Source organism: Nilaparvata lugens, chromosome 5 (genome assembly GCF_014356525.2).
Source record: "Nilaparvata lugens isolate BPH chromosome 5, ASM1435652v1, whole genome shotgun sequence".
Taxonomy (NCBI): Eukaryota; Metazoa; Arthropoda; class Insecta; order Hemiptera; family Delphacidae; genus Nilaparvata; species Nilaparvata lugens.
In genome coordinates, this window is record NC_052508.1 from 19,064,806 (window position 1) to 19,085,959 (window position 21,154).

Here is a 21,154-nt window from a genome sequence, read left to right on the forward strand (position 1 = left end):
GATGCTCTGTTATAATTGAGTTGATTCTTTAGAACGATACTTTTCTGTTAACGAAATCCCCTATTATAAATGCAAATACAATTACTGAAAGCTAATACATGAATAAGGTGAATGATACATTTTCAAAACTTCAACTCTAAAAAGCATTAGAGGCCCTGAAATTGATCAGTTGCGACCTGAAATTGATCAGTTGTGTCCCGAAAACTCTGACACCAGACCTGAACCAGCCAGGTCACTCGATATTAATATTACTTCGACTCTTAAGCTAGAATGCTCAGAATGCACAGCCTATTAAACTTTGGACCCAATTTGGGATGTGCTTATTGTCTCAACTGCCGTGAGCCCATTATTTGTTGTTGTATAAGTAGCAAGGTTTCAAAAGGACTCTGAAAATTCCAACAAATGAGAAATGAGTTTGCTTCCAAGTTCTCCTTTTTTAACGGTTTTTGGAATTAGTATGTTATGGAGAAGGTTGGAAGGAGACCTTTGTCTCAGATGTAGTGAACATCCTGTGTTATGGTCATCACTAACGTGGACCCCCTTCCAAGGACCCTAAACATCATTGAAACTCCAGACTTTTATCGATAGGGTGCGCAATATGGAAGTGCACAGGTGCTACATATGTTATATATTATGTGTGCTATGATTGAAGATTATTTTGAAGCAAGACAATCATAGCGAGAATGACGTGTTTTGGAGGGGGGAAGAGGAGGGGGTTTAGAAGGGTGACTGACACTAAAGAAAGTGGCAAGTAAGTGAAGAATGAATTGGGGGCTGAACGAAAAAATAGGCAGCAGAAGATTGAAAGGGAGAATAAGATAGAATTAAGTTAAGAATGAAGGATGGTCAAGAGGGAATCAATTCCTGTTTAGGGAGCAGACGGGACACATGACTAGGATGGGTGTGGTGAGGGGGGGTTTGTTGGCAGGGAGAAGAGGGATTCGATCTTTTCGCAGACCCATGGAAGTCTGGTTTGAGTCTGAACGCCATCCTTCTCTGCCACCATGGGGACTGCTGTGCTCTATTGCCTGTTGGCGCAGCTGAGTCCCATCATCGACTTCTGTTTTTCTGTAATGGTATCAGTGCAGTGCATGGCTCTGTCACGTCTACAAATACTACAACACATACAAATACAACAACACAAATTATTGCTAGTCTCTCTCTATTTCTTGCCCGAAACTAATGGCCTTCAACTCAACCCGTCAATCTCTTACTTTGAAGAGCCGAGAAAAAAATTTGAAAAGAATTATAGAATTTTCACAAGTAATAGAGCCTCTCATTGTCTAGTACAGATAATTTTAATACTTATACAACATGTGCATTATTTCATATTTATGCTGATACATACTGTATAACGTCTGTCTCAGTATCACTCACTTATCTATTTGACTTTCTGGGACAGGTTCCACCAGACTCTGAATGATCTCATTGATTCTGTTTATCTAATTGATGCAGTGAATATTCAATCATAAATTAGCAAAGTCGAGGTTGCGTATTTGTTCAGGAAATATATAATATGTAAATCAACATAAGGATGATGTCATGTTAATAGTCTATGACTATTTCTCACAAAAAAATTCATCGTAATCATCCATCCATATTTCATAGGAGTACAACATTACTTTTTGGCATACTCAAAACTTTTCTACCCTGGAATAAATTCAAATATATCCAGAATTGAATGGAAAAGTAGAATAGAAATGGAAGGAAAAATGAGAGTTGCAGTCATAGGAAGATAGTTTTCAGAGATGAAATTTGCAGTTCATTTCAATAACTTCTATCAAAGTTAGAAAGATAGTTTCTATTTTGTTTGGCCTCTCTTAGCTCTTATTCGCTAATATCCAAAATAATTAAACTGACTTTAATCAAATGAATGCTTTTAATGTAGAATTTCTTAAAGATAGCCCTTTGAGTCAGATATTGTGAGCAGTATTCGTTCGAGTAATATCTCAAATCATTCTCATTGGAACAACAGGTACGAATGATTGGAGTCAAAAAGTTTTTGATTTGAGAAGTTCTGTTCCTTTCCAAGATAATTCTTGAATAGTTGATACCGAGCGACAACCAGCAGTTAGAGGCAGTCAGAGGTACAGGTGGCAGACGGTCTTCCAAATATTTTTTTTCCTGTGAATATTGTGGAATAATTTTGGGCACAACGTGGAAGCGGAGTGGAATCCCATGTAAGGTACTTAGACGGTTGATATACTACTGGGCGATTCATATTTCCTTGCCAACAACGTTATGCTTTCTATGCGCTTTCAAAATACCACAAAATCTTTTGTGAGGAGTGAGTTTTGAATTCACACCTTGATTTATATAAATAGTATTATTATTATTATTATCATTATTATAATTATTATTCTTATACAACTAGCTTAAATAACTTCGAAAGAAATGAGCATTAGACATATCGCTTAAATCAAATGTATTCTCTCGAAGGAAAAAAAATGTTTACAATAATTACAAATTATGTAAGCTGTACGTAGCACAGAAATGATAAGGATCAGTAGGGTGTTTTAAAAAATACAATTCAGCACAAAATTCACTTGTGATCTGCTGGAGGTAGTCCTACGGAAATAGTCACATGACTAAAAAAAAATAAACGGTGAGGGTGGTATATTATGCTGAGGAATGACAAGAATTAAAAATGCGATGATAATAAATCTTGTCGTTTCGAAGATATATTTTGATGTCGATTTTTTAATAATTCAAAATAATTATATTTTACCAAAAATATTTTTTTTAATGTATACAAATATTGCTTAATATCGGGGCACCGAGCTTCGCTCATTATTTATTTATTGATAAACAGAGCACAATTCTTCAAAATGATTGGGGAAGGACAAACAGGCACAGCCAAAAACTGTTTCTTCCCCGAATTTTGATTTATACACTATAAATGGCCCAAATAGTAGGTTATGTTTCATACACTTGAATTCGGGTCCAATTTTCAGACAAAATATTTAAAAACAGAAAAGTTCTAATTCAGATTGTTTACAAACCATATTGAATAACACTCACTAATCACTTAAAACTGTAGAATAATGATTAAATTCGAATATTATGATATACTCTAATTTAGATTGATAAACCATGTCATATCAACAAATCAGATTATTTTGATAGAGTCTATTAAAATTTCTAGATAATATTTCTTGTGAGATACGGTAAGCTGTTTGAATGATTACACAGCTGATCTCCCACACAGGCACACGCATCTTCTGCTATCGACAGACGAGAAATCTGTTCTTCCAAGGATGAATTATCCTTTTAATGTCCTTAAGAGAGTTTTTCCAGGGATGAGACCTAGTGCGATCGAATCTTTATATTATAAACCTACTTGTTCTGAATTTCGTGAGAATCGTTAGAGCCGTTTTCGAGATCCGATGAAATACAAACATATGAACATCTAAACATCTAAACTTATAAACAGAGATTGCTCGTTTAATAGTATAGGATATGCTCACTTTACGGCTTCAACTGCCATATTTATAATGTTTCATGTTTGATCAACGGACCATCGACACATTTCTGTATCACAGGGGTACGAAACACAGTGGTAGTGGAACAGATCTTTAATGAATTCTGATTTTAGCAAGGTAATCAGAAATTCTTCTTCCTCATTGTATTTCAGTGATCAAAGAGATCGCTTTGTTATTCCAGATGAAGCGACTGGTAGAATAGTAACAAATTTTCTGAATTATTAAACAATGCACTGTTCAGTGTTGGTTCCGGCTGTTTGAAAGCCCGTTCCATTTCAGGCCTCGTTACAAGGTCTCGATATGTTTCTAAATGGATTTTACTGCCCGGAGCAAGCGATGAAACAATGGAGCCGAATAGAATTGCACTTCGCCTCCGCTTCTTTCTCTTCTATCGTGGCTGATGCCCGTATTCCATTGTCTGCTTTCCCAAATACACTCGCAGGTCTGTGAACCACACAAAATCAATTCGAACTGGGATTTCTACAGTTTATATATTTTTCAATCCACAACCCAGTTTTCATTCGTTTCTGCATTTTCCGCCGCAGGGAAAAATATCAAAACTACAATGCAAGCGTCTGGAAAGTTCCTATTCAACCAGCCACAAAAATTCCATTTCATCGATACCATTTCCCTCAGATTCCAAGTGGAAAATTCAATCGCATTGAATTCTGGATGAGTTGAGTTGATTATCAAAGATTATCAATTATTTTTATTCTGTACAGAAAATCAAATCGAATCCAATTAGTACACGAAATTTTATCTAATTGAAACACTTGTTCCAGGTGCTTTCAGAGGATGAGTGTGAAAATCTTCCGATTATAAAGTATTTATGTAGTCTGGGAAAAAATTAAAAACATCTTCAGGGCTCTCTGTTTCCATAATTGCTATTATATAGTCATAATAAGCCTGTATATAAAGATGTGGATTGAACACTTCTATTATAATTCACTGCGTGAGAAATGAAAGCGACGGTAAAAAGGCCTTACTACTTCAGATTCAGATTGATTATTTTGTCTGGGAATAGTAGCTGGCGTATCAATATTTATATTTCTTTCAAGACTCGAATCGATAAAAATATATTTCAATAGTGCAGGAAACATGTATGAGGTATTATAAAGAATACAAGTCTTAAGTTGAATCAAATTGAGAAAACACAAGTGAATTAATAGAGTTGAGTATCTGCCTTCCGTTTGCCATTAATTAGCATGGCACTGGAATGCTTTTGAGAATTGGAGGTCTTTAGTAAACCTACACTCGCTACTCACACCCCGCTCACCCATCGTTCATTTTGTCGTTTATACTTCACCTCAACTCTAATTCACTTAACTGATACTGATAAAGGAATATCTTATCAATTCAACTTGCTTAGTGATCAGACCTAACATGAATGAAAAGTCTAATTCAAGATCGTCATCTCATCTCAATCGGGATTGAAATCTAATTACGTTAATTTCCAAGTAGAGTATAAACCCTTTTTTGAATTCAGAATCGATGAAAAACTCTAGCGTCTCTTGATACAGCCTTTTCTCAAGATAAGATTCCTGTGAAGACTTTGGAAGTTGAGAATATTCTTTGATAATTGGATTTCCAATACAGCCGGGGAAAGAGTTGAATTCAAACCGCCTCAAGGATTACTGGGAAAGCCGTTTAGAAATGACTACCAATGAAAATTGTGGAAATTGAGAGATAGCGGTGGAAAATACTGGGAATAGAGGAAAAGTGTGGAAGAGAGAGGAAAAGAGAGAACTGATAATGAAAATATTGAATATCGGAAGAATACTTATAAGAACGGGTTCAGTCTCTCTGTTGAATCCGAAATAACTTCATTACTTTTTGTAATACGGATCCAAGTACTATTGAAGATACTTTTCAAAATTCGACTCAAATTGAGGAAAGGAAGGACTTCCATTGTTCTATCTACCAGTCTCTTGATACTAAAAATATAATGGAGCAAAATATTGCATGGATGAAGAAGCGCTGTGATCCTCATACCCTACATCAGATCACCTCCATATTACTTTGAATAATCCAAGAAATAAGAAAAATGGGTCCATTATTACTTATAGATAATAATGAGGGCTTTATATGGCTAATGAGGTCTAATGATGGGGAAGCGGTGATACAGATGGGTAAAAAGTTTACAAGTTACTTTGCTTGACTTCTGGTTGACGTGATGGTTAAAAGTAATGCTTGTTACTCTATCAAATCTTGTTATCCACGCTCAAGTTGAGCTCACGTGGGCATGAAGAGAATTCATGTTTCAGTGCAAATTCATTTTATTTCCACATTTATCACAGGATAGGATGGATATTGGAAAAGGGGAAAAACTGGTTGTTATAACAATTGATATTAACAAATTTGAGTGTCTTGAATCAAATAACTTTGATCAGTGCATGAAACTGTGTGAGAGAGACATTAAATTTACTTTGTGTAGTCTACCATTCGCTGAGCTTCCGATGAAAGGTCTAGCCGGAAGGTTCTCAATGAGCTCGAGTTCACAGTTGACCAGACATCGACAAACAAAAGAGGGATTGCTGTTTGTATTTGAAGCCAATTTGACCTTTTCCTAAGCCTGCAATTCCCCCCTACCAATATCTCTTATTCTTTCCCATTTTATTGGACCGATTCTCCAACGTTCGATCAATTCATATCCAATCACAATCTTTGGCTTCCTCACTAATCTTATTCACACTATCATTTTCCAGTTACATGGCTGGGAGGTTTTAAATCAATGTATTTTTCAGGCAAGAGGTTTTTCCAACCCTGGCGATGCGTTTCAGAGATAATTGAAGATAATCAATGTAAGTGAAATCAAGATCTAGACTGCACGGCTGCAGCACAACATACTATTATCTATTTTTTGTCATATTGTAGCAATAATTTTGTTTAATTTTTAGACTTGTAGAGTCTATTTTTCCCCAATAAATGTGAATTCAAATTTATATTAATTCCATTTCCCTTACTATTTTTGTTATGAATCATCGAATAATACAGGACTTCCTCAATTCCCAGGATATAGATTAATTTCTGTAATTAAGTAATTCGAGTCACTTCTTAATAATAATAATAATAATATAATAATAATAATAATAATATAATAATAATAATAATAATAATAATAATAATAATAATAATGATAATAATAATAATAATAATTTCTCATAATTAAATAGGTATTAGTTAATTTCTTCAAATTCAAGGGCTAGTTCAAATAACGTGCATGATAAAAATCAATCTGTAATCCTGTATGTTATTTGAACTAAACATTGAATTTGAAGAAATTAATCGAGTTATACAGTTTTATAGAGGAGAGATATACACTGAACACTGAAAAAAAACACTCATTGTGTTCAGTTATACACTAAATAGTGGAATGACTGACTCCAATATGAAATGTTAGAATTATAAAATTAATGAATAAATTACAAATAGATAGAAATGCGATTGATGATGGAATCCAGTTGAATCGTTGATGAAGTGCTAATTGATGAAAATATCAATGATTGTGAGTTATGTTCACAGATAACTGCAGACTTCAAGCCACTCATTTAGTAGGCCCATGAAGGATTATTGGGTAGAGCAGTAGAGTAGGAATGAAGACAAGCGAAGTGGCTCGGAAGACAATCGAACAGATGTGGAGACGTTCATTCAATATTCTAATCTTGTCTTTGTTTTATCACTTGTATCGTGCAAGTGCCACTCAACCCTCCAGCATTTCCCATTGCAACTTGAGTGCGGACTTGGCATCGTATTAAAGTAGTAGGCAAGCGGCAGATGTTCTCAATTACAACGGACTCAGACCCGAGACCCGGGGAGACAACGTTGTTAGTCCAAGGACACTCCAGCATCACTTTCCGTTCAACTCTTCCCAATCCCATCCAAAATGTTCGATAAAAGACATTGAATAGATTTTTGTTCAGTGTCCCTTTCTCGAATAAAAATACCCAAACCCATCCATTCGCATTTTGGTTGTAATGCTTTTTTCGTATCCTTCCAGTCCTATATTTCTAATCAACTAGATGAGGATGAAGTTCAATGGAACGTCTTTTAAGCTGTGTCCACACTAACAAATGTTCGACATACATGTTCGCCAAACATGTTTGTTGAGGAGCTCAGGGACAAATATTTAAAAAAGTTTGGACAATATTGTCAAACAAAGAATTACTGTTTTTCCAAACATTTTCAGTGTCGACAGCTGTAAAACATAAAACTGTTCTTCCCACTTACAAATATTTTGTTTGGTGACGCGTCCATACTGGCCACGGGCAAACATTTTTTGTCAAACATAATAGAATAATTTGCCTTAATTTTTCAACAAACAATTTGTCGAACATTTGTCCAGTGTGGACACGGCTTTATCCTAATATCATTTTTTCTCCAAAGATGTTATGGAGAGCACATTGAATGAGTGGAAAAATGATGAAATATTGCAAAATTAATTCACTACAGGCACAGAATACAACATGCTGTATTCTGTGCTACAGGGTAGATTACAGTAGATACAGGGTAGTCCATGTTCTCAAAGTTTGATGTTGGAGACCAATAGTAGAGAGAGCTCAGTACTGAGAGAGGCAGAGCATAGTTCCACCTTCCCTTATCTCTGCTAATTTTCTATGATAGAATTTTTTCCATGAGTGTGACTTATGGTTATAACAAGCAACATTTTTCTAATAAGAATAATTTTTACGGGAAATTGAATATATTAAGATAATATCTTTCAACTCCTCAACCTCAAATTTTCTTTCTTTCCTTCTCGAATATTGCTCTCTACTTTTCTCATCTTTGAATCTGGTGAATCCATAATGCTCCAAAGTTTCTCAAACGATGTGGTTGAACACTGCAGGTTAGTGCAATAGTACACAGTGGAACAATCCAGGTTAGCCAGGAATATATCTGCATAATTCTGAAACTTCAACCGTTATGGCCGTAGCAGTTAATTAGCTCTAGTTGAGTGGAATTTGCCGAAAAAATGAGCGATAAGGAGAGTAGAAGGGATAGTGGATGAGAGAAGAGATTAGTAGTGTATAAGTTGGCATACACAGTTGACTGTACTGGTTAAATAGGTGCGTTGAGACTGAATTCCGGCTCAGAGCTCGGAGAAGAGAGGTTAGTGGAGAGGTCACTAAGGTCAACGGGGTCGCAATGATAGTGATGGTGGCGCTGATGATGATGACGGCAAGGGAGGGTGAGGGTGTGAGTTGGCTACAGTGTTAATTGGACGGCAAGGCAGTTGTTCTTCATCACTACAGAACTAGCGGGGTGCATTTTATTAGCGCTCCCGGCGGCCCAAACTGCTACTACGTTATCCACTTAGGGACTCATTAATACCGTCATATTTCAGCTTATGTTGGTGCGATTTATTGCACCAGACCCAGAAAGTGACAGTGAGAGTGTGCGGAAGTAAGAGAGAGTGAGAGTAGGAGAGAAGATGTATACGAATGTGGGGAGTTGGAAGCGGAGAGCAGTTCAATTAGGTGGATAGGAGCACCAAGTGAGTTGGGGTAAGAAGTGGTTTAGGTTCAAATGATTTCATTCAATATCCGAAATTAATTAAGAAAGTGTTTCAGAAATTATAGTAAGTGATGAAATTTATGTTCATGTTATGTTGGATCAAAACTGGAAATTCCAGGATGTCCATTACCGCCAGTTGAAGAATTTTCATAATATATTGTGAAAACGACGAAGCTGACATTTATGAAACTTATAATTGGAGGATAATTCTTAAAATGGGCATTACTGTAATAAAAATGATTATGTAGTGTGAATGATTATGGCTCACAATAACTCATATTGTTCTGCGGCAATACAGTTTCTCGTACAATTTATAATTTCAACTGAGTATCAAATATCACAACATTATACTAAATACAATTTATTAATTTTGGATTAAAGTAAAGTAAATTCGTATTGATTTGTTGGTGGGGAGTTCTTTAAACTACATAGAACAAATTTGTGAGTGATCATTTCAATTTTCAAAAAAGATCACATAATGTAACATCACTGGAACAGCCATGAAACAATAAAAAAAAATTTAACCTGATTCTCATTTCATGTAGTACGGTATCACGAGTTTGGACAGTCAAATAGATTATATTTTGAGACTTGTTATTCTTGAATGCTTTCAATCCAGACAGTTTGGCAAAATTATCTGATCGTTAAGTATATAGTTAAAGTAAATTTATATCATCCATATAAGAATATAAATAAAAATTTGTCTATTATTTGATACAACAAGTTGTTTCTACAAATACCTCCAATGGATGCATTGAATATTGTGCAAGCATGCAACACGGTTCTTGTAGCGATGCAACTGGGCGGCTGGCAAGTTGACTGTGTTGTGGTGCCGAGTCGCTAATCAAACTTTTCTCTAATGACCCTGTGCAGTGTGCAGTGTGCACTCTTCAGCTCCTGGCTGCTGGCTCCAAAGGGATTTCACTTCAATCAAAATGATTCTTTGTGTGCTGGTGTGTGTTTGCCTGTTCCGACCCGCATGTCTGCCTCGTGTTACGTGAGTGAGATTCTGAAAGGAAGAGTAGGCCTACTGCTACGGATGCTGATGCTACGTGGCTTGTGCTCGGGCGTGGGCCGGGCGGATAGCAAGCACGTGTTACGTACGTGACGGCAGCCATCTTGCTCTTCCATCCCTGCAACTTCTTTCCCTGTACTGTTCATTGCCACCTATTTCTCACAGCAGCATCACTTTTCCACCTTATTTTGAAGTTTCACAACCATTTCCAACCCCTGCTTGATACGCGTCAACTCACATCTGTGAAACTGTCATAAAATACCCCTGCAATACACCACAAACCAAAATCGGAAGTTCATTCTTGTTTCGAAAGTAGTATTGATGGTTTGAGAGGAGTTATAGGAATATGATTGATATGCAGCAGAAAACAATTCAATATATTTTGTGAATTAGAATTTCTTTCCTTGACTTCAATCCAGCTATCATGATAAACAAGCTATTGATCATTAAAGCGGGATTGCTAAGATAAGATTAGGTACTAAGATCTGTAATAGTATCATACCGTACTTTTTGACAATTCTCAAACCTTTCTTGAATCTACAGTTTTTCCTATACGAAACTCTTTGAATGTAATACGTAGCTAGTGGAAATGTTGAGAAGAGCTCCTCATCAAGTATTGCATTTGAACACATCTTCGCTGTTTGATGGTCATGCTAGAGGCCTTCAACCATCACATGAGTGATTCAATGTGTGATTTATAGGTTCGAAATATCAAATGAATAATGAAAGTATCGAATATAGGAGTATTCAACGTTCTGAATAGACCAATAATATTATTCAGCAATCCTCGAAACGGGCGAATTTGCAGCCATGCATTTCCCATGAGCAATTAATAATATCTAATGTTTACATTGAAATTTTCCCTTTCTTCTCTCTTGTCGAAGCTCATGAATGCTCTGCTTTTATAGCGAAAGTTCATCATTACCGGCTACATTAATAATATACAATTCAGCGCTATGTTTGATATTCATTATGCAAGGCTCGTTCATTTAAAATTAATAATTTCGGACGTTCGCGTGCTCGATACACATTATTAGAGCCGTGAGCTCGCTGAGGGTGGAAATTGCGCCAAACCTGCCTACCTAACCGATATTCTCTATCAGAAATGTATCGCGCTGCTGTCATTTGATACTTTGTAACAGACAGAATAATTATGAATAATCTCACAACCTTGTGATCTAAGTTTGAATAGAAGCTTGTAATATGTGTGCAATATTCTGATGAAAATTGTTCACTGTAAATGAATGAATAAAAATGGATATTCTATCTTGTACTGGTCCTTCAATTCTGTAATAAGTTGTGTCTTTCATCATTAGATATTCATAAAATGAACTATTGATAGTTTCTTTTCACGTCAAAGATCATTCACATTATGATTATGCTGTTTCCGAAATTCAGTATTCAAGCTTGTCTCAAACAATAAATATTTCAACGTCAAACTTGTTTTACTGAGTTAAATTTGTGAGGCTCATATATTATCAAATAGCTCAAAATCTTTTTGATCTATCATTATAAAGTAGTTATCACAATCATTTCTGAGATTTGTAATTCTATGTCATTACCAATTTATTGTACAGATAGCTAGTATGAATCAAAAGAGATTTTGGTTACTTATCGATTATCGTTTTCAGCTAATAAATCGGCTCACAAAGTACTCTAATAGGATTCCAAGAAAGTATCCTCGCATTAATGTCACGAAGAAGAAAATGGATAACCAACTGAGTATCAATTTATCAGAAACTTATCATTGAAAAGTGAAACATCCATAGAGTAGAGATGATAAATTGCTCAAGTTTTATACCCGCTTGGGTAATTTCGTTTGCAAAAGTTTGAACAAGATTAGAACTTTCTGACGAGAATCCGTCATGCAGATACAGAAGATCGTCACGAGAGTTATTTTGTGTTTGGAAATATACTTAGAACGCTTCTGATACATGATATTCATTTATTATATTTTCTTTCCCCCGCGTAAATGACAATACTATTACTCTGAAGCTCAATGATGCTCGAGGGATACCCTATTTTGAAACCTATACTGTAATTCCAACCCCAACAATGAACAGAGAAACATCGAATGTTTCTTGCTACTGCAGAAACTTCAGTGTTGAATTCTGTATTTCACAAGGGTGATTTAACCTCAGCAAGTAGAGTGAGGGATAAATTATTGTTTTCGAAAAGAGACAAATCATCCAACTTCAATCATGAGGTAAAATAAAATTGATTCAATGAATTTCATACAAACGCGTCGAACAAATGATTGTCCTGATTATATTCTTAGACGATAGAGTAAGAGTATCTCAAGTCACACCAGGTTTCATTAGCTTTCTCCATAATTAATAAGTTACTAAACTATGCTTTTATGCTTCCATTATTTTGTAGTCCGGAGCGAAGCTCGGTGCCCCGATATTGTTTGTATGAAGCAAACAATGTTAGAAAGAAAAATGTTATGAATCTCTCGGTAAGATACAAGTGCATGGGTTAAGGATTGATAATTCCTTGTAAAAATCTGATAGTTACACAACTATATGTTGAATGATCCCTTATTTCAGAACAATAACGTGACTTCAAGCATTTCATAAACCCGTATAAAAAACTCAAAGGTGTAAAGTTGATGATCATGAATTTCAATCTTGTTCGATTGTATCATGTTCGTTTAATTGAAGTTCCTGATGAAGTTCAATACATAGAAGGCATTTCCCCTGCATGCGAAACATGATCATCTAGATTGGGTGGAGCTACAGTATTCTCTGACTTTGGCTGTAATTCTTGAACTTAATGTTCCACTTAAAAGGTACGCACAAGTGCGTATCAAATTTCCCATGTTATTATAATATCGTATCAGTTTTGGGTAAGTGTGAAGTTTCCTGCAATTAATGCTGCTAAAGAAATTATATCTTCTTATAATCCTTGAAAGTGGTTTCAGATATCTACTAGGATCTATTCATACTGTAGAAATTCATACTATATCACTATTCACGTTATAGGAAAATAGGCATTAATAAAGCAAAATATGCGTTGTTAGCTATTGCTACCTTGAGATTGAGAAATGCAACTAGTCTTCAAAATGATCTATGGATCAACAGGCATGTACAGGCTCCATGTACAATAAACAGGCATGTACAGTATCCATGTACAATAAACAGGCATGTGCAGTATCCTTACTAATTCAAATCTCCATCAAAAGCTACTCCAAACTATTTATGTTCAAGAAGCTGATTCAACAATGAAATTGGTATGGCAAGTAAAGTTTATTTTGAATGGTTTATTATCTGGTTTGTAAATATAATTCTAATTGACATAAGACTCCATAAGCCTCAAATCAAAATTTTATAGATCTTACGCTAGAAATATCGTACCTCCTACAGCGATAATATCGTAATATGATGAGTCATAAATTTAGCTAGGCTGGAAATGGTAATGGACAAATTACAGTTATTCCAATGAGAATGATTCTACAAAGGACCAAGAATTTTGTTTTCAATTGTGAATAAATTTCATGTATTTTAACTAACTCGATTGCACTGTTTCATGCGTTTTTGCCCGGAAATTTATCGTACTTGGGTGAAGTATGAGAACAATGTGTAATCAGTTGTGAAAATTTGATCAGTATTATAATTTGTGGAGATTTACTTGTCAGATCAGTGTTATAGAAATATCTCTACTCGGTTATTAAAAATTCTACATTTTTAAAATAGTTACTGGCTGTTCTCTAACAGGTTGTAGAAAGTAATATTGATAGTAAAAATATTGTGCAAATGTACTGTGAATACAGCTTTGAAAATCATATATTGTTGTGAGAATAATGTAATTGAATGTGTTGTGAATGTGGAATGTAGTATTAGGGATTTAGCAGCAGTAGTTGTTATACTTGACTTGAGGGTGAGACCTTACCTTGCCAATGCCGATCTGCTGAGTGAAAGCGAGCCGCCGTAGCAGAGAGGCGGGGATGGTTGGGGGACACCGCTTGAGGGCTTCTGTGAAACTGCAAGGGGCAGCAACTGGAGGCGGCAGACTCGCCGCTCCCGAGCTACACGGCAGCTGGGAGGCGGCAAAAGCTGTTTGGCTTTCAGTTCCTGTTTCAGTGCTTGAAGTTGCGCATGCGTGTGTGGACTGCTCCATTGTGTGTCGTTAATTCAACTTCCTGGAAGAAAATAAAATTTGAAAAAAGTATTAAAAACTATTATCTTCAGGAATTTTTTTTCTGTTATCCCTCATTTCTTAAATTAATTCATTCTGTTACCATTTACCAAAGTTGAAAAATGGAACTCTGGACTTTGATGGAAATGAAACAATATACTGACTCGCAGCAGTACAACCATGGACGAAAACCCCGTTTGATAGGTTACATTGTTTTTTCTCTGGTACAACAGACTCATGATAACTTTATTAATGGAATAAAGAAATTGAACTATTTTTACCTGAGGGAACATAACAAGATTTCAAAATAATTTTCACACTACAATATTTTTGAAATGTTCTATCCTTCATATTCTTGCAATCCAATTCAGAATTCTTATTCTTCTCTTTTCTTCCTTCCGTATGGATGTGGAACAAAGCCAGACTGCGGACATCAGTGATGAGAATCTTTGATATAAAATTCTACCTCTCTATAGAATCAAATAGAAGTCATTGTTGTCCCGACTGGTAGTAGAATATAATCACATTTTACAATCCTCGAGCATCATCATTATGTTATATGATAAAATGGATGCGATTGGAACACACTAGAAATTTTCAGGATATTCAATGATCAATTTCCAGCTCACTCCTTCACAAAACTTATGATATTATCACTTTTTCTGATAAACTTCCAAGATTGATTGAAGAATGAACTCCCATATTTTATCAATGTATTAGATTTCCAAACGGTTGTGGTTCCTAGAGTTTCCTCACAAATACTCGATTCAAAACAAAAGAACCTTTGAAATGCAGAAAACTCAACATTGCATATGATATAAGCATGTAAATTTTTTTTGTAAATTATTACTGTATCTTAATTGGACGGATGTAAACAATGTGAGAACGGAAGCTAAGTAAACAGCGGAGCTCAACATAGTTTTCAGGGTGGTATTAATTGGAATTGAATTAATTAGTAGGTCTAATTAAGGTGAGCAAGAGCAATTTACATTAATTGAGGTGGGTGGTGGCAGGCTTTCCTGCGATCCGCGCAATGTTGAGACAAGTAGGCTACTGGGTATGTGGTGGAGACCCATCTAGATCAACAAGGAGGGACGAGTCTCTCAGTGACCTCATCATTTCTCTCAAGCAATCCAAAACAAACACCGCCATTCTCTCCTATTTTCTCAGTTCTCTCACTCTCGGCTCGGTATATTGGGAATTCGTATGCATTTTCTCATTTCCAGCTACCATCTGAGCTTCTCATATTACATTCCTTCGTTCTGAAGTAGCGGTGGGATTTTGGGAGCTTCATAATTTTTGTACGTGCATAAGGATTTTCCACATTGAAAAATTTCTCCACTTCTAAGAATAATGTTGAGTGAGAATAATATTCAGTATCACAGACTGAACTACAAAATAATTGAAGATGATACTAAAAATCAAAGTTTTGATGCTCAAGTTGTTATAAAAATCTGAAGAATGGTATAACTTGAGCTTACTATGACAAAACCTCAATGTGAATCGACTATTGATTGAGAATAGTATTTGTTTTATCTTCAATTCACCTGAATCCACTTCTCTTGAAGTATACTTCCTTCCCATGAAGAATAGAGAATGAACACATAATCAGAAAGGAAAAAGAAACGAACAAAGTAATAATGATTTCATTCAATAGCATAGTTTTTTATTGTTGTACAATGCATTGTAAAGCATTTTGTTAGATAATGATACTGCATTATCCATTCCAGAATGTAAAAAGAGAATGATTCTGGAATGTTATCAAGCTTTCATTTTGATTTGGTGTAGTGGAAAAGCTGGACCATGCGGATCATGAAAATTATAAGGAATTCTCTTATATGTTAAAAAATACACACACATTACTACTAGAATTTGAAATGGTTTAGTAAAAATACAGAGAGAAACCGTTTAATAAGTATATATGTTTTCTATATGGCTCATCAAACTAACAAACGAGCTGAACTTTGCAATTTTTTAACAAAATTCCTCTTAGTTATCTATTTGCAAATCTTCCATTGCACAAAATATTATACGATAAATCACTGGAGTTCCTCCAGTGAAGTGAGATGGAACATAGTAGAAGAAGATACGATAGAGAAATATGGGAATGTGCGGAGAAACAAATCCGCGGCGAAACGTGGAAACTTTACAAAAATAATCCCCAGCTTAGTAATCCGCAGTTAATTGTTTCTCAAGTTGGCAGTGGATGGAGGATTAAAAGTTGCGCGTACAGCGTTTCAGCATGAAGCGCGTATGCAGTGGCTTTTTGTCGGCATGGATAGTAGAGAAGAGAAACAGCGGTATGAGAGGGACAAGTGAGAGTGAAGCCATTTTAACAGATCGGAAGAGTTGACTTTCATATCGGAACAACACCGGGTGTTGGTGGGAGTAACATGTTAAGGATATTTTTTGACTTGTCGGTGTGTACTCTTGATGTTTGGGATCTTTGAGGATGATGCAGAGGTAAAGACGCTAAAATGAAAAGAGAAAGAGCAAAGAGATGTGTAAGTGCGAGCATGCGTTCTTGTAGTGGTGTTTATTATTAAATAAAAGCCGGTATTACACACCCAACATTCTGTAAAGAGCCTTCCCCTTCCTCTGCTGATGTTGTTACTTTATATGCGGATAAATGGCGGGAAAAAGTTTATCTCATCCCTCTCCATCATTCTCTCTCTCTTCTGTGCTGTCCACACCTCTGCATCATCCTACTCCCTTCCCTCACAATTTGCCCCTGTCAACTGTCTGATGGGATTATGAGAGATGAGTTCTGAGCAAAAGCAAACACAAGGAAGCCATATAAAAGACAGAAGCTTGTAATGTTCTTTGTACACCGCAGCACGTTGGTGTAGGTGTGTGACGTATGTACCAAACCACTTCTCCTTTCATACCATCATCAAAACCCCATCAACCCTTCTGCGATTTATCAAAGCTGAAATGATATTTACCGATGACTGGCTACGAATTGAAGTCACTGACTCTGAAAATTAAGACTTTGATGTAGGAAAATCTCTTTCAAAAATTGATTATAATTGGTTTTTATCTTCCAGACAGTGATATGAATAAATTATACACCTTTGTAAGATAATCGTAGAGTTTACAACTCTTCTGCTATCAAGAGAAAATGTTTTCAAAACTTACTGCTCGATTTGTCATTTACTTTGATTAAATCAATATTTTTAACACATAATGTAAGGTAGGATTTATATTTGGAGTATTGAAATCAGTTTTTATCGCTTCCCGCTGTCTTTAACTCCTCTATAAGTTCTATTATCAAGTACTATCAATGTACTGGTACACATAAATTCAAATCATCGACATTTGTCACGGAATATTTGTAGTAACGATTATATAATCTCAATCCAATAATAATTAAAATTTTGAATCAACTATCTGGATCTCATTATTCATTTTAGAATCGAGTTTCTAGAGATACTTCTACAATCATAAAAAAAATTACGGTACATCAAAAATACCTTAATACACCAAAAATAATATTCCTCAATACAAAGTTGAAAAAAAAACATATTGATCAATATTTAAATATACACGAAAAACAACTTTGTCAAAACAAAATAACATGTTTGGCGCTGCCTGCAAAACCGAAGTTTAAGTGCTGGCAGCGAGTATCGATATTAATTTTCAATATAAAAAATTTCAATGAAGAAATGAATAGATGAAACTTGAATGAATATACATATGAAAGAAAATATAAGTAAGTACCTATCAGAAATAAATTTAGATACAGTAGAATTCCAATTTTGAATTGATATGAGATCGTATCTGATTTGCAATATCTGTTATCTAATCTAATGTGACTTAATCTAATCGCATGTAATTGAAATTCCCCGTAATAATCCCACTACTGTACCCTCCTCTCTACCATACAATAAGTATAAAGCCTCATTCATCATAAACGAGAGTAGTGCATGTCAAAGTAGGCTTATGGTGATCTGCAGGGGATGCAGTGGTCAAACAATCTCAGGAAGTAGCGACGTGTTCGGAATCGCTCATCCTCGGTTATCCCATGTCCAGAAAAGGAGATGGTCAAAACGGAACAGATGATGAGTGGAAATAAAGGGTGAGGAAAGAAGAAGAAAAGAAACATTATGGCATTGTTTGCACTCTCTTTTCCTCTCTTTTTCATAGGGTTGCTCATCTATCACTTCTTCTCCTCTACTCTCTCCAAGTCCTCCTTCTCTTCATCATACTTACACACTTCCTTTCTCTTACTATCTCATATGTGTGTGCATGTGTTTGATAGCTTGCGGGATACCACCAATAAGGATCCGGGATTTATGGAAACAATAAAAGCAGCCTAAGCCATGGACCCCCTCCTCTTCAAGGATGAAATGGAAAGGAGTCATCCCCTCAATACCCCCCTACATAAGTCGCAAACGTCCTCTCACTCTCGCCCATCCCCTTTTATGGTCGCTCATCTCCCGATGACCGTTTGTTGTTCACTTGGCTTGGAGGCGCACAGGCCTATATGAGAAGTTTAGCAATAATCTCTCACTTTTATCAGGAACTATGAGGGGATTCGGATTGATGTTGTCCGCTTATTGAAAATGGATGGGCGAAAAACAAAATAGATTAAAACGTAAGCTTTGGTAGCTGAAAGCAGTAATAACATTCGTATCTCCATGAGATGCACAATAACCAAATAATGGATTCGTTCGAACCGGTCAGTTTAGCTATCTCATATTAAGGAATAAATGAGTAGATTACCACATTATGAATTTCGATGAACTACAGACAACATAAATTTTATGAATCTCTGCTGTCTACGTGAAATCATTCATGAATCAACTCATTTCTTAAAAAATTGTGTTTTGGAATAGGAAATCAAAAAAGTTTCCAAGAATTCCATTCAATTGCAAGGTACTTGAAACTTTCTGTAATGTTCCTTGCATATCAATTAAAATGTCTTTCGCATTATGAACTATCAATTTTTTGAGAGATTATAATTTATATAACACATTATTGAGATAAAATGATTAAAGATCTCCATTTCAGCTAAGGAGGATTCGAGTTGGCGAAACATTTGAAAATTTCGTTAAAACCGTGATAAGTAAAAAGCAAAACATCTAAAAAAGATTATCTACAAAATCTACTTTTGATCAAATAATAATTATTTGTTGAATGTCATATCCAATAACAAATGATATTGAATTTCAAAGTCGAAAGAATTTAGCAAACACAATTTTGACACACTAGAATCGAATAACATTGAATGATACACAATTTCAATTTACGTAGTTGTTGCAGAGTACATTTTGTTTAAACATGGTTGTCTTCTCTAGAAATAGTCGAACATGGAGTAATTCTACTGCATATACGTTCCGAGATGCATGTACATACAACCATAGAGAGAATATAGTGAAAGTCTATGCTATCTTTATACTAAGCCTCATACTATCTTTTCTCCATGATAGAGCTGTGTAGTGTTTGTGTTGGCCGAAGCTGAAAATGGAAGATATATGAATATTTCTCATGTCAACTCAATCGTTTTCAAGGGCTTTGGAAATCAAAAAGTTTTTTTTTACCTTTTTGTTTATCTTGGCATGAACAAAAACCATTCCCTTTTTTATCCACATGTATGACGTAGAAGTGCCCATTTCATGATTTCTATCTCGGTAATCAATTAAGAGCTTCCCTTCGGCCTTACTGTCCCTTTCCACGTGATCACAACAAAAAACAAACCAACTCCCTTCTGAATTACCACCGAACTGTTGGTCTATTTTCACTTCAGCACATGAAACAAAGTGATTTTCTTGTTTCCGAGAGGTTTATGTGTCGGTGATATGATGTTCATCAAGATAAAGTGAGTTTTTATAATGAAGAAAACGACTTTGATGACTATAAAGATTTTCAAATTGAAATATTTTTCACAGGTTCACGTCATTATAAAAGTTTTATAGTCAATCTACATGATGATTATCACACAGTTTATGAGATTTTGTGAGTCTGTTGCTGCTTTTGATAAAATATTATCCTTCATTCCATTAACAGAGAATTATCACATCATTTTATTGTGAGAACGTGTTCTTCAAGACGCCATTTCGATTCTATCTTGATCTATAGTGGGGATTTTTATGACTGGAGAGAGGAATGGTGACTAGTGAGGGTGTTACGGTTGACAAAGAATGCAAAGAGAGTTTTCTATTTACTCTTAATGTAGATTGCACCCCAAACAGCAGGGAGAGTGAGGAGTTTGGGATTTGTTTTTGAAAAAAACTAATGACCAGTCCTCAGGTTGACGGCTTTTAATTTGAGTCGGCCTTCTGTGGCGCTCTGAAACGAGCAGACGAATGAAAGCAAGATTAATGACAGCATTGATAACGCTGGCTAGCTCGATAAGCCAGGCCGACCCTATTGCTTTGTACCGGTATTTACATCGTGGGTTTCGCGACCACCCCTGCCCACTGCGTCACACCTAGGTATCCATGTCATTATTCTGTTGAAGCCCCTCTAGACCCAATCAGGCAGCCTGCGAGACGGGGGGCCTGCCTGATTCACCGCCGTTAATTATGACAAATGACCTGCGACCAGCGATCATAGTAGTCCGCCCGCCGCGTCAAAACAGACTGCCACTGGCTTTCTTTCCGCTATAGAAATAAATAGTGCGATCATCGACCTCCGATTCATTTCATCCCGCCATATTTATGACCAAGGGTGGCAAATCCCCTAACAGGCGCGTTCTTTAAATAGAATTTTTAATCTCCCTTAATAAATGAGGGTGTCGACAATCTAAGTTATGTTCGCGTGGGCTCGTGATTTATCTGTCAATATTGATGTTGAGATTTGGATGAATGGAGTGCAACACAGGAATGGATAAATACTAATTCTGGTACTACTCCTCCATGGTTCGTATAGTGTTTGGTGAAAGCTTCAAATGAGCATGCTTTTTTATTATTTTCTATTCTTCTCATGGAAAGACTAGAGCATTATCCATTCCCCACTTGTATGACATTGTTATGCAAGTAAACATTTTTTATTTCTACTTATATAT

The 21,154-nt window shown here is 35.8% G+C and overlaps 1 protein-coding gene across 1 annotated transcript in view; it reads right to left on the reverse strand.

Annotated features, from left to right (window-relative positions):
• LOC120351259 (kinesin-like protein CG14535) overlaps nt 1-21,154 on the reverse strand; it is a 95,664-nt gene that overhangs the window by 51,885 nt on the left and 22,625 nt on the right. The window contains exon 2 of the mRNA XM_039427832.1: nt 13,900-14,149. Coding sequence (XP_039283766.1) covers nt 13,900-14,127 — 228 coding nt within the window. The 5' untranslated portion in view covers nt 14,128-14,149. The remainder of the gene's footprint in view (nt 1-13,899; nt 14,150-21,154) is intronic.